The following is a 15,034-nucleotide window of genomic DNA, read 5'->3' on the forward strand; positions in this document are numbered from 1 at the left end:
AGGCAACAATATCCTTCTCAGCTAAAGGAAGATTTTTCTCAGAGACCAAATAACCTATTAGACACTCTTGGTAGCTGCAGTCAAACCTCAAACAGAGCTCAAAATCATGGGCTTTTTTTTTTGAACTCTGACCCCAAGGCTCAGTTTTTTTCTCTGAAAAAGAAGCAGACAAACCAGAACTAGACAACTCTGTGCATGGAAAAGGCAGATACACTCAATGTATTTCTTTGTGCCAACACAAAAAATCCCCAAGAAGAAGTTACTATTCTCAGCTCTTTCAAGCCTAACTGAAATCACAGAAAGGAATTATTGCCTTTTAGGGAAAATTTTTTGGTACCTTTATGCAACTCTTGGAGTATTCCAGAAATAGCATCTGCTTAAAATGTTCACTATGCCCAGGGTTCCTGCCAGCAAAATAACTTTCTGCCCTAGGGGCCCAACATCATAAACTTAGTGGTGACTCTGTTGCAACATCCATACTAAATAGGACCCCAGTACTATGACAGGAATGCTACCTGCCAGGATTAGTGCTATTTGGAAATATCATGAATACCACAGGTTGTAATTAGCTCTGTTCACCTGTAGCTATCGTAAAATTCACCTCAAAAATATAATTTACAAGCAACTACTTTTAAAATGTACTCTCACGCAATATCCAGATATCCTTCACCTGTAAGTAAGTATTTTCAGCCTGTTTAATGAGAATAGGCACAGCCCTGGAATGACTCCACTACACTTTCTGAGTTTAGTGGTGCTGAGGCAAGACATCCAGTTTTATTCCTGGCTCTACTAGCAATCAGAAATGCTTGCTGGCTGTGCAGTAATGTGCTCACTGGGAACGTGAGACTGGTTTAATGGAAAGGCAGGGACAGCAGGAAATGCAACAGTGGTTGCTGGCATGTCCTGCAGGCAGAGGGGGCTGAAGCATAGGACAGTGAAGGCAGCACCAGCCCTGCCCAGGGACAAGCAGTGCTACAGAGGGCTCTGGTGTGAGACCTTCCCACCCACAGAGCCCCTGGTGTGACTTGCAGCTTAACCAAGCTGTGCCAGGGCCACTGCAAATGTACAGGCTCCCAGCCACAAGATGGGAGGAAAAGGGAGGAAGGACTTGTTTGAGATTGATCATTGCTGCACAGGCCTGAGGAACTGCAAAACCCCTGGCATGCAATAGTAGGAGATATATATGGAGGTAGCAGAAGGGGACTCCAGGCATGGTGACACTAACCTAGCTCTGTGCAGGGGCACTCAAAGGCAGGAGAGAAGCAAAAGATGACCAAGTGGCCTGTGCCTCTGTATCAGCTGTCACCATGCACATCTCTCTGAGTCACTGACAGCACTGCTTTTAACATCTACTCCCACTGAGAGGGGAGCCCCAGAAGAGTCAGGAAGGACTTCTGGACCCATGGAGGCCATGCATGTTCTGTGACCATTTAGGAGATATGTCAGGCATCCAATTACTATGCTGCTTTCTTGCCACACTTCACTGGAAACCTGAAATTCCAGAGGCCCAAGCAAGCACATACCAAAATGACTATTCCCGTTTGAGAGTTGGTAAGGGAGAAAAAAGGCATTATTAGGCTCAGAAAACAGACAGAAATTTTAGAAAGAGGTACAGAACCTAACCCCATACCACCCCCTTAAATATTAGAAAGAGTAAACCAGAAAAAAAATAGTGGCAGATACTCCACAGTGACAGCCTGTTGACATTTCCACATGTGTCACTTGGGTGGTGTTGGTGAAGTGGGGATGTGACCCCAGGTTAACTGCCTCTGTGCAAAACAGCACACAGCTGATCCTGACTGCACAAGGCAGGTCCCCAGCTTGACGCTTTACCTTTCATCAAAAATATTTTTCTGTAAAGAACTGACAATTAAAATGTATTTTTATGCCCAAATTGCTGGTTAGCTCATTACAATGCTTGGCATCAAATCAATAAGCACAACCATGCCACCACACATTCATCATTAGCACAGGGCTGGAGTATCTTCTGTGTTCCCTAGTCCGTCCCCAGCCCCAGGAGGATGAAATTGCAGAGAGTTAAAATTACCAGTTTGCTGGGGTTTGGAAGGGAGACTTCGATGTGAAGTTATTTTTGGTGTTTTGGTTTTTGGTGGAGGTTTCGTTGTTTGTTGGAGGGGTTTTTTTCTGTTTGTTATTTTGTGTGCCTTTATTTTTTTTTTCTTTTTTTTAGGAAAAACACCCAATATTCAGTAGTTCCAGACTCCCTATTATTTCTAGAAGCACTTTGGATCTGTCATGCTGCACTACCTAACTGTCTTCCCCAGTTTTGTGAAAGGAATTTTGTCTGTCTAGAAAGCAGTCTTATTTCATACCAATTACAGAACCCATGAAAAGGTACTTTTGGCACATAAGGCTAGCCACTCTTTCTGGGCTCCATTTTCCCATCTTTTTAAACCACCATCTAAATGGCAAACGATTTCAATGCAAACCTAAAATGTTTTCTACATTACAATCCACTGTAATAAAGATATAATTGCCTCTAAATACACATTTGGTTGCACAGAACTAGAAGAGACAAAAGGAAAAAGCGCACCTCCTTCTTTGGAAACCTTGTTGGGAAATGAAGCCACTCATAAGCAGTTTTCCTGGTGATGCTGGGATCAAGAATCCTGATTTGACTCGATTTGTAGATCATATTCAGAGCTGGTTTCTTCCAAAAGCCCTTCGCGCTCTGTGACAGACAAGTAAATACACATTTTTAACAACCGAAAATAGCTGAATTTAGTTTCATAGCAACTCTAACCAGTATAAACTCCAAGAGCATGAAGTTAAGAAGAAGAAGAGTGCTTAATCTCCCTAAGTTCCAAAACACCTGCTCCTGCAACAGGAAACCCACTGCTGCAGCTGTGTCCAGCTGGCTGGAAAACAGCTTTGCAGAATGGTCCCTGATGGACAACACGTACCAACAATATGCCCCAGAGGCCACAAATGCTCACTGTGTGCTGGCTATGTTAGTAAGAGCACAGACATTCTTAACTGCTTTGCACTGTGCCCTTTCTGCAGTCCCAAAAATGCTGTGTTGGGCTCCCCTCTGTGCAGGAGAGTGTCAAACAGCAGAAGGTCACTACAACAGCCAAGGGGCCAGAGCTCACAGCAAACAAAAAGGGTCTGAGCAGGCTGGGTTTGTTCAGCCTATCTTCAACTATCTGGAAGGGGTTAACAAAGATGAGATAACACTCTTCTCAGAGGCACACAGTGAAAGGATGAGGAGAAATTTTCTCCTGCAATTGTGCTGAAGTACTGAAACAGTGTTTATAGAAATATCCTTGGAAATACTCAAAATTTACTCAGAGAGTTCCCTGAGAATCCAGTATGTCTTTGAACCTGGCCCTTAATGAAAAGTACTAAAAAAGATTTTGGACTTAAGACTGCTTGAGAGAGGTCTCTTTTAACATTATTCTGCATTTCCTGCAAGTGCACAGGGTAAAATAACCTGTGAAATGTCTGCAGCACACATTAAAATATCAAACAATACTAGGGAGAGGATAAAAATACATTTCCCAAAAGTAAACTGCTTTGTGGTGAGGAACTAATCAAATACGTGCATTAGAAAGAAGACAAAGCATTTATGAAGAGGGATATTAAATAAACTAACTACAAGGAGATCCAGAACTCCTCTCAGCTGGGAGGTCTACAGTTAAAATCAAATGTGTATTTCACAGGAGAGATGTGTGGCAAGATGAGCCAAGGCACATTAATAATTGAACTCACTATTTTCTGACCACCAAGTATCTCCCAAAGCCACTTCAAGTCCTGTGGTTTGAAGACGATGAGTACAACAGTGGTATTGGGATCGTAGTGGATGGGATCTGAGAAGATAGATTCTGGATAAGAAAGGCGGAAAGTCGTCCTCCTCCCAACATCCTCTTCATACCCTATCACAGGGCCATTATTCATTCTGCAGAGGACAGAGGCACAGAGACATCAGTGACTGCCCTACTTATGTTCCTACTGTGCAGTGGCTGCCATACTTGTTATTAGTCTGCAGGATACCCACTGTGTCTAGGTACAGGAAAGTTCAGCAGCCCAGCTTTTACGTATCATGTTACACAGCAGAGGAGCAATTATCAGGTGCACTCACCCTCTAAACTCAGAGGGATCAAGCACACATGGGAATGTTTCCAAGGTGGTTTAGAATACAGTCACACAATTGCTTATCATGTGTCACTTGACAAAGCAAATTTTCTCATTTGGCTCCAACACACACACACACAGAAACACATTAGAGAAGGCCAGAGACAGTACCTGGCCTTGGAGAATTACCCTCTGCTCCATGTACACAAAATGAAAAGGAGATAGCATTTACCTTATTATGACATCATATGAGTCAATTTTCTCCCCTAATGTCTTATTTCGAAGAACTCCTCCATTACCGACCACAACGCACCGTCGACAGGGAATGCTGTGAACAAAAAGAAGTTTTGATATTTGTGACTTCCCTGGCTTCATAGTATTTATGATACTTCTGCATGTTAACTGGCTTATTTTCTATGTGAGGTCCTGTATCTTTTGTAGCCCTTGGCCCCTACAAAGCAGATTCAATCCTGTATCATGTACTACAGCTGCTTAAAAAAAAAAAAAAAAAAAAAAAAAAACACCAAAGCACTATTTCAGGAACTGACAAAGTCAGTAATCGGCTTCTCTCTTGTGAGACTGTTTTTACACTTCTTTTTCTAGAGGTCTGCTGCTTCAGATCATCTAACCAGTTCATGATATGGATACCATTTGATCAATTATTTGCTGCAGTCCTTCAAGCTTGTACCAGTCTGGAAAAGCTAACTCAACATTAAGGTGCTTCTGCAGTATTGTAGAACTCCACATCTCCAACACAATCTAAAAGCAGCAAAATTTATGTTCACAAATCACCTTAGAGGCCTATGAACTGTAAATGTGAAAAATCTTAGCCCAATGACACATGACAGCTTTACTTGGAAGGTGCTGTCAAAACATGTTTACACAAATGATGTGTGTACTGTCATAATGTAACAAGATGGGTTCCTTCCTTAAAGGTTGCATTCTCCTATCAGATTCAAATGAGACAGCATTACCAGGCACATAAAATACTATGTGCTAAAAAATAAGATTTTACACTACATCAAATCAAAAGGGAAAGTTTCAATTTACAATACATTCAAAGATAAAAAGCATGCAAAATAGGTATTATGGAGATGTTAAACTTATGAAAGTAAATTCTAAGGATAAGATTTTCAAAGTTATCACAGGTTTTTCAGTACATATTTAGCTTTTACCATCTTGTTCAATGCCAGCAAAACTTGCTTAAAAAAAGGAGGGGAACTCACAAACAGGCTTGCTGGTTTTTTTACTCAATATGTTTTGCCTTTTTAGGAAAGGTTTAAATCAAATATGTAAGACTGCAAACTCCTTTCAGAATAAGCACATAATTTTTTGTTGTTGTAAAAATGCCTATTTGTTTAGAGCAAAAGCCATTCAATTTGGTTGCAGCAAGAACAATGAGAAAATATGAATCACTGCACAGTAACACCCCATTCCTTTAGTTCTTTCTTCAAGTAATAAAAAGGCTCTATACCACTTCTTGCTCCAGGTTCAGGACACCAAAACTGTGTCTCAAAAAACACTACAACTTATATTGAATTCCTAGCATGGCACTTCATGCAGACTAATTAACTTCTTTCTCTTCAAATAGTCCAATTTGTTTTTTCAGCTCAGAGTTATTATTCAACATCAACAGCTGGTTCCAGCCAAGACTGAGCAACATCTCAATGGACAAAGCAGTTCACTGAAATTCCTACAGAATTAACAACATCTGCAAAGATAGCTGCCTTTAAATACATATGTATATGCATAAACACACACACATACATACATATATATATACATATATAAATAAAACCAGTGCTCTAAATGCAGCTTTCAAGGTTGGGTGACATGAAAAAAGCTGGCATACATTTCTCTCCTGTTTCCTGAATAGCTTAGTAGAAGGCAAGCATTCATTAAATTACTTCCAGCTAATACCATAACTCATGTGACCAGGTATCTTGAAAATTAGAGGGATGAAAACCTGTTATACCATCCTGTCTGCAGTACACTCATTCCCACTACACACCTAAATCCCTTCCCTCTATACTCCTTTTGCCCATTCATTTTCCATTTTATTTTTCTATCTAGTTTAAAAGTATCTTAAGAAAGTAGGCTGATGAACATATGCCTCTTACAATTTGCAGCAGGAATAAGAAAGCAGAAGTTGCCCTTTTCCTGAATTACACCTTGTTGGTCATAGCTATAGCTTAGAGCTCAAAGTAAGAATGGAAAAGGGAACACTGGATGAAAAAATATGATCAGTAAGTGATGAAGGTGGAGTGAGTGAGAGAGGCAAAAAGCACAGGATTAGCATATGGTTCTATCATGTGTCTTGGCATCTACTTTGAGGCAGCACTGCTTTTTCTGTTCCTTGTAGATGAGCTTAAAGTAATTCCTTATTACATACCTTTCAACTTTTGGAAGAAGTGATTTAAGATACTTGCCCAGCAAGCTAATCTCTAGCCATTGAAACAATGCCTTTCACTCTGATATACAATTAAGAGGTCTTTGCTTTCTCCTCTCTCTAGTCATGATGCAGCTGCACACACTCAGGGCAGGAAGGGCAAAATAAAATGTGACTTCAGAGCTGAGCAACTAAGGTTTGCTCAGCTACAGAAGTTGTGGAGCCGTTCTCAAGTGAAATTCAACTTTTTTTCTTACTGATGAATGCAGACTAGATTTTGTTTATGACTAAAGAGTTGACTAGTACTCCTTGGAGAGAAAACAGAGTGAAATTTGAAGTTTGATTAAGTTTTTGAATTACAGTGCCCTTTATAATATGCATACTCAAAAACAAAGTTAGCAGCTGCCATCACATACCCAATAAAGAATATAAAATAAGTATTTGAACTTTTGAAATGGGTAAAGTCAACAAGCAGATCAAATATGCCCAAAGAAGTGCACACAAGTACAGTCAAACAAACAAAAACAAACAGTAGTACTGAGCGAACTAACAACAACAAGCAGGGAGGGAAACTGTTTATGTTAAAAATCAAAGCATAGTCTCATAGAAAATGAACATACAACATAGAGATAAAACATATGTAGCAAGGCTGAACTGCATTTAAAGGTTCTTAAGTTAAATAAACTGATCTGTACTTACAGAAGATCAGAGGTCAACACACTGATTTTCAGCAGACTGTTACTCCCAGATACTTAAACAATTTCCTTTTCCTGTTTTCAAATTCAACAACCCCAAACATGCACTCTTTCTCCAAGTCAATATACTGACAAGAAGAGAAATTAGTTTAGATATCCTTAAACAACATCAGCTGTGCTACAACTAAAATATAACAGTATATACAATATCCAATGTCTGGATGTCTAGTAGAACCATATTTGTGACAGTGAAAAATATTAAGACGTTGGCTGTACCAATAGCTGTAGAAAAGGTCTGAGTGAGAAATGGATTGCCTTTATATGTCAGAGATGTACCAAGAATAAAAACAGATTCCAATGCAAACACCATGGTAACTGATCTCCAGTGTCTGCAGGCAGTAGTCACTCAAACCATTGCCCCATTCAGGTGGTGCACAAGAGCCTCAATCTCAAGGCCAAGCCTCGGATTAAGTATTTTGTTTATATGGTGAAATGCTAAAAGAAATACTTTCCTAGTCTACAGAAGAAAAATATTGCTAAATGGAAATGTAGCCGCTAAAGGTCAGAAGACTTGCATCCTCCATATTCCACTGAAATACTGTTTCATTGGAAAAAGAAAAGATCTCAGACTCCGCTCCTTTAACACACCCCTGTAGTCAGTTGAGGAATGCAAATTATTTCCTTCGAGGTTATTTGGTGAAAAGAGGATGCAGAGGTCACATTTTGTTGACTCAGTACTGTGTAAATGTGTTTGTAAGAACTGTTGAGCTCAGAGTCCTTAGAGCACTCAGCAAGGAATTGAAGTCACAATCGAACTGAAGTCAGTGATACTGTTGATTTCCAAACTCTCTGGGAGAGCTACACCTTTACAAAGTGAGAATTTGATCTTAGTTTGACAAATGACACTGCTTGGGGAAAAAAAAAAAACAAAAAACAAAAAAAACCACAACTCTGTATAGATTTACCTAAGTTGTACACAAATACAGCTATATAAGCACCACAGACTTTGTGCTTATCTAGCCTAATACTTGTCTGCCTTAAAAAACGTTTACAGGGAAATCTGATTTGTGTTATGCCAAGAAGGCTGAATTGGACAACAGCCTTACAAAGCTGCTTAATAATTCTGTATTACTGGAGAACGTTGTTAGGATTAATTCCTAAAGAGTTTCACTTTTAAAAGCCACTATATCTCAGTGAAATATGTGCATAACAACTCTTCCTGACTACAGTGATTCAAGCCCTTAGAGTGCTGTACACAAAACCTGATGGATCTGGAAAGAATATATTCTATGAAGTCATTGCCTGCTTGATTTGTTTATATTGCTGCCTATTAAATAGTAATAGGTGTCATTTTGCTTCAGTACCACTGAAGTATGTTACTTTTAATAAAATGAAGCGTACTTCCCAGAACTACTAACCATATTTACATCTCAGTGGATCTACATTTAAAGGATGAATACCAATTTCCTCACTTTTCTTCTACAGGACAAGCATTTACATTTAAAAGGTACAAGCATCTCTGCTTTACAGCACAAACAATTACAGTCATGAACTTACAGTTTCAGGGAATTTCTAATATAACATTTGGCATTCTCCTTTAAACTCCAGACAAAACAGCAGTTTCTGTCAGCCTCTTCTGTATTAATTTACCCCATTATACACCCTTGATAGAAAATACAGTTTTACTTTTTTCCTTCCTTTTCTTAAGAGTAAACTTGAATATCCTAAAGGAAGGAGTAGAGTAGGGAAAAAAGAGAAAAATTCTGTATTATAACAAATCCTCAGGTTTGAACATATTCCACCCAAGTTAAATTAAACTGTGATCCTGAGATTTGGCTTCAAGCAGCAATCTTTCATGATCTCTGTAATTAAAAAACAAAAACAAGTACAGCCAAGCTCAGCATTATTTGCATTCAACTCTACTAAGAAATCTGTATATTAACATCACATCTGGCAGGCTGTCAGCCCATTTGCTAGACTGCAAATCTAAGGAATCATTTGCATCACTTTGTAAACACAGGACTTTAGTCTACTTGCCAACCCTACCTTCAAAAAAACCCAACAAAAGCCAAGCAAAAAAACAAGACACACAAACACAAAGGCCCTCTAGAACAAAACAAAACCTCCTGACAGACGTGGCTTCCAATGAGAGATTTAATCTAATTAAAGATTTAATCTAATTTAATCTATCTAATCCATGGGAAGCAAGTCATGTAAGGCATGTTCCCTTCCGTGCCACACCCTTGTTACTCCCAAAAGGACAGCCAGCCTTTCTTGTCTTCCTAGGTCTCCCTCATCCACAAGGAAAATGAAGTTGAGTGTATGTAGGAACAAGGGTGCACAGCAGCCAGTGGATCAGAGGTACAGGGATATGCCCAAGATTTGTTCTGCTTAAAAGCAGACAGTGGTTTGCACTTGCTTATCTCAAACATTCTCCATCTTACAGTGAATTTGAAAGAGGAGGACACATTCAATCTAAGTGTGAAAAGATACTACAGGAAGATGGGACTGCATTCAGCTGGCGAATTTCTAAAACACCTATAAAAGGAAATTTCTAAGTTAAAGCTCATTCACAGAATAATTTTCCTTGCATGCTGATAACTACTGAAGTGTAAAACCAAGCCTACTGAAACCTTGGAATCAGCTAAACACTGCTTGGACCCTCTAAGTCTGCTCTAACTACAAGTCTTGACTAATTTCAGCAATTTCAGGGTAACCCCACAGACATTCCTTTTCAGGTAAGTACTAAATATTAAAAACACAACTAACAGAAACAGTAGCAAATAAACCATCTCACCTGTCTTCTTCACTGGAAAAGCCACAGTTCTGCAGTCTTGAAAGGGCTAAACGAAAAAACTGCTCTAAAAAGCAAATATAAACAAGATTAATGTAAACACTCAGTATCTGCAATACAAAAATAAGCATGCCACCCTGACCACAATGTTTTTAAACACAGTTGTACACTGTGCATAAAAACATCAAAGTAAGAACACTTGGAACTTAGTGCCACAGATCAACCAATGCTGCCAAAGAAGCTGAGGTTTATCACAGCTCCACTCTTGAGTTTTTTCTGCCTCAAAATACAAAATAGCATGGTATCTGTATTAAAAAAAAAAAAAAAATCTTAGTTACAGTAAATAAGAAGTGGAAGAATTTCCAAGATCCACATTCTAACTCACTTTGGTTTTAATTCTACCCACCTTCAGCTGACTAAAGAGGGTTCATACAACCAGGGACAGTAATACCATTACATATCTTTGGAGAAGACACAGTCAATGTGGCAAAGCTAGACAGAGACACCTTCCCAGCCCACCCCTGGTGGGCAGGCTCCTGCTGGACACTTAATTTGCCTCAGAGGAGAAATTCATTCCCAAATGTAGTTTTCCTCACTGTAATCCCAAAAGTACAGGAAAATGCACCATCTCTGCTACCACTGATGGAGGGCAAATCAAAAATCTAAAGCCCAGATTAGGAAGGTGTACTGTTAGTGTTAGAAACTCTGAAATTTGAGACTTTACCACCCTTTCCAAAAGGGTGGCTAAGGCTCTTAGGGTATCAACCCTATTTACTGTGGCCTGACCAACATGGGCAGTGGGAACGTGCCAGCAAACCTTTCCCTTCCCACAGGTCCAGCAGCCAGGCAATGTCATCAATTCCCCCCTGTGGCCCCTCCCACAGCAGGAGCAGCCAGCTCAGTGTCATGGTTTAGCCCTAGATGGCAACTAAGTGCCACACAGCCACTCAGTCTCCATCATTTGACAGGCAGGGAAAACAGAAAAAAGTAAAATTTGTAAGCAAAAGGAAAGATACAGGGGAATAACACCCAAGAAAAACAAGTGATGCGAATGCAATTGCTCACCACCTATTGAGGGATGCCAGTTCCCAGGGAGCAACCAGCCTCTCATGGACAATCCCCTGCCAGTTTAAGTACTGACAAGTTCTGTGGCACAGAACAGGCATTTTACAGCTGGGGTCAATTGTCCTGGCAATCCTCCCTTCAGATTCCTGTGCACCTGCTCACTGGCAGAGCATGGGAAACTGAGAAGTCCTTGACTCAGAATAAGCTCTACTCAGCAACAATTAAAACATCCATGTGTTGTCAACATTATTCTCATGCTGAATCCCAAACACAGCACCGTACCACCTGCTAAGAAGAAAATTAACCCTATTCCAGTCAAAACCAGGACAGCAAAAGGAAAATTTCACTGATGTAACCACCTAAACCTGAGGACTTCTGCCTCAGTAGGACTCTGGATTCCAACCAGCTTAGGTGTGCTAATTGAAGCCCATCACACTGACTCAGTATTTCCCCCAGCAAATCATAGCTGAGTATCTTTAGCACTCCAGCCCACATACAAACAGAAGGAAGGTGAGTAAGGTCCACTTTTCCTCACTCACACCTTTCTGGAGCTTCTCTGCTAAAAGAGACAACCCCAACCCAGTGTTTTACTTGTTAAAAATATGAAGGTGTCAGGTCAGAGGGACTGAACAAAACTATTAAGACACTACTAGACACCCCAAAAGGATTAGCATCAGTGCACAGGAAAGATCATGGCCACAGATTCAGGTGGCTTTAAAAACCAGTTAGGTATTTCTGATTAAAAATAAGGTACATGGGAAATACAAACCTGCTCTCTTTATTCCATAAGGTAGTTCAAACTTATTGCTCCCTTGGAACTCTGCCACTCTGATAAAATCATTAGCGCACAGGAATGGGTATATTTTGTCAACACTGATGAAGGAAAAAAGGAAGAAGTTTCAAAATCGCATGATGTACCTGCATAAGCCAGTAAGTCATGCAAGTGCTTTGTAAAAAGCTCTCTTTATCTTACTGTTAGCATTTTTATTGCATTATCACCCATTTTTAAAAGAAAAAAAATCCATGAACACAGGGAAAGCAAACAGATGATGGAAAAGGGTAAGATCTTGTAACAGAAAATATAGGCAAAGTGAGATAAAAGATTTGTCTGTTTGTACAATTTATATAGACTCATTAAAATTGTGTGACTGAAAGCTTATACCACAAGATCACATATTGAAGAAGACAATGAATAACGAAGACAGTGAATAACTTCAGGTTTGAAAAGTACATAGTAAGAGGTAGAAAGGAAAATTAAGAGTTATTATTGTACACAGCAATTTAATAAATAAGAACAGGGTTTGAAGTAAGATGTTTTAAATTGAAAATAGCATCTCCTGCACTCCTATTCCAAACAAGTGACACTATATGACTGTGTTGACGTTAGTAAGTCATTTGGGGCAACAGGGGTGTATCCAAGCAGCAAAAAAGGATGGAGTTCTCATGTCCACATTACATGCATCTTGGGTATTTTATATTCTGGACTAACTCTAGAAGGGTCCCAGCCCTCAGCAGCTGCAGCAAATGCTGGGCTGTGCTCCTGCAGTGCATATCCTGGCTTTAGCAGATGTCTGAAAGGATCCCAGAGCATCCACACCAGGGCCACCCTGGGAAGACAAGCACAGAGTGTGGGGATCACAAGGAGGTTTGCCTCACAAGCACATTCTTCCTGCAAACTAGAACATGATGGCATTATACCCTGTGTTGAGCTAAAAAGAATGGGCCACTTCTTTTCTTGAAAGACAGGAACCACGGAAAAGGGTCTCTCATAGCAGGGAAAGGAGGTCTCTTACTGCCTTAGTGCCAAGTCCACCCAAATGAGTGAACAGCAGACAAACATGTCACATGCTACCATGCCCTTGGCTTCACCTTTGAATTAACTAAGCACACACTCAGTGTACTGGTTGACTTTGTAATGATCCTGCATAATCAAAAAAAGCCCCAGTCAGCACATGACTTGTTTGTCCACTAAGAATATAAAACGCTGTTAAGAAAACCTTCTCTTTCGGTTTCCCAAATCAACTATCTCATTCTTTAAGTTCTATTTATTCAGAAGATACTGACAGTAAAAAAGGAAAAAAACCCAAAACCAAAACACTACAGCTCACACACCAAGAAATGTGCCATTGCTTAACTAAGCAAGACCAGCTAGCTTTGAGACATGATGCACTAAATACCCATGTCAAATTTAGTAACCTGCTTTGCTGTCCAGAAACAGCTGCTAAGCTTAGACATAATAAATAATTTACCTACTGAGAAAAGATCCTTTTCTAGCTCTGGTTCCTTGCCAATAAATAATTCTGCAAGGTTAGAAATCCTTCCAACCTCCCCAGGCTATTACCGAAGTGCACAGAACAGATCTTCAGCTCATGCAAACTGCCTCTAAAGAAGTTACAGGAATGTGTGAAACTGTCCTAGCTGTGCATGTACCTTCTTTTCCTGTGTACCTCGGAGCCCATTCCTGCCCCTCTGCTGAACACCAGAGCTACTCTGCTGCACCCAACACACAGCCTGGGCACAATCCATGGGCAAGGGAATTAGGATCACATCACCAGACCCAGGAGCTAACTAAAACTCAAAGGGTACAAGTCTGCTTTGGATGGCACAAAGTTTACAGGCTTCTATGTGCTTTAAACCCACAACAGCACTAAAATTATAGCCATATTTTCTTACATACAAAAAGCACCAGAGAAAAAAAAAAGCCACAGTGTCTTTGTACAGAGGTTTAAGACTCCTTCAGCCAGTTCTTGGTCTAATCTTCCCAAGCTTTCTCAGGGCACTACTCAGTATTTGCTCCAAAATGTGTAAACAGCCCAGCTCTACCTCAATCAACACAACTGTTCCTTCCCCTCCTTAATTCTCATGAAAGACTCACCCCAGTAAAGATTCAAATGCTGGTTTCAGGAGACAAGTGTCCAATGCATTCCTCCTCTCTACAGCTGTAGGTGGCAGCCTGCAAAAAAACAATTCCAAATAAATAGCAAGACCAGGAATGGGTAGCAGAAACAAGATAAGGGAAGTTGGACAAATCAAATTAGTAAAAGCTGACTACTGTGTTAAGATCACATCAAGATTTCATTACTCCCACTGTGATAGAAATTAAACTCTTTCATTGCAGCACAATTACCTTTACTAGCAAAGGCTTTTATCTCACACTGCTGCTCCAAGGGGGCTGTGACCTCCTTTGCTCAGCAAGTATCAAAGCAGGAAAAATAAGTGACAACTGAGGCCCACCCCCAGAGAAGCAGGACTCCTGGGCTCAACTACCCCTGCAGCCATTCCAGACAGAATCCCCATCACTCCTCAGGGAGGAGACAAAGTCTTGTCTGGAGAAGGAAACAGGGTACTTAAATGAAAATTAGATTCTTTGGGGATAAGTCATTCCACCCATAATTAGGTTAAGACTTGCACTTCTAAGCACATTCCTGACTTGAAGATTTAGCCCAATTAATCACAAATATGAAGCCCAGAAGGGAAGGTAAAGTTCAGTGTGAACAACACATACCACTGGATCGCATAAAGGACAGAAGGATGAAACCACCACATTAGAACCACAAGTCAAAGAGACCATTAAGATTAACTGGTTTTGATAACCTCAAGTTCTTATGTGAATACTGACGCTGAGAAAGCACCCTGTGAAATCTATCAGCTGGCCATCTTGCTGCTTTCCAGCATCAGCCTCACAGATGGCATTTTGCAGTACAGCTTCAGAGAGAAGAGAGGACTGCTTTCAAGTTTTAGCATGGGTGCTTATTAGTCTCACAAATGTAACTGCAGGAAGTCACAAGCACAACAGCTGCCTATACACACACTTGAATGTGACAAGTGAAAGATACATCTGGTTTAGTAAGTTTTAAGCACTGAAGTTGCTCTCCAAGCTGTGCTAACTTTATTCAGGTAAAATTCAGAATTGCACAGATTTGAAAATTGTAAGCCAATGTCCTTCCAACAATTCACTGCTTGATAGAGACAGCTACTGAAAGTGGCCATAAATAT

General features: G+C 40.2%; 1 protein-coding gene across 20 annotated transcripts in view; it reads right to left on the bottom strand.

Annotated features, from left to right (window-relative positions):
* Positions 1–15,034, bottom strand: part of ST3GAL6 (ST3 beta-galactoside alpha-2,3-sialyltransferase 6) — a 100,990-nt gene that overhangs the window by 7,313 nt on the left and 78,643 nt on the right. For 19 of the 20 annotated variants that reach the window (XM_085571794.1, XM_085571742.1, XM_085571788.1 and 16 more), the window contains 6 exons: positions 13,914–13,991; positions 11,808–11,911; positions 9,977–10,040; positions 4,328–4,423; positions 3,733–3,919; positions 2,555–2,692 (listed from right to left, as the gene is read on the bottom strand). In XM_085571794.1, the coding sequence (XP_085427920.1) occupies positions 2,555–2,692; positions 3,733–3,919; positions 4,328–4,423; positions 9,977–10,040; positions 11,808–11,911; positions 13,914–13,991 (667 nt within the window). Of the gene's footprint in view, positions 1–2,554; positions 2,693–3,732; positions 3,920–4,327; positions 4,424–9,976; positions 10,041–11,807; positions 11,912–12,527; positions 12,646–13,913; positions 13,992–15,034 lie in introns of all 20 variants that reach the window. The other variant, XM_085571831.1, reaches the window with a different exon arrangement.

This window comes from Lonchura striata, chromosome 1, assembly GCF_050655825.1.
Source record: "Lonchura striata isolate lonStrDom1 chromosome 1, ASM5065582v1, whole genome shotgun sequence".
NCBI lineage: Eukaryota > Metazoa > Chordata > Aves > Passeriformes > Estrildidae > Lonchura > Lonchura striata.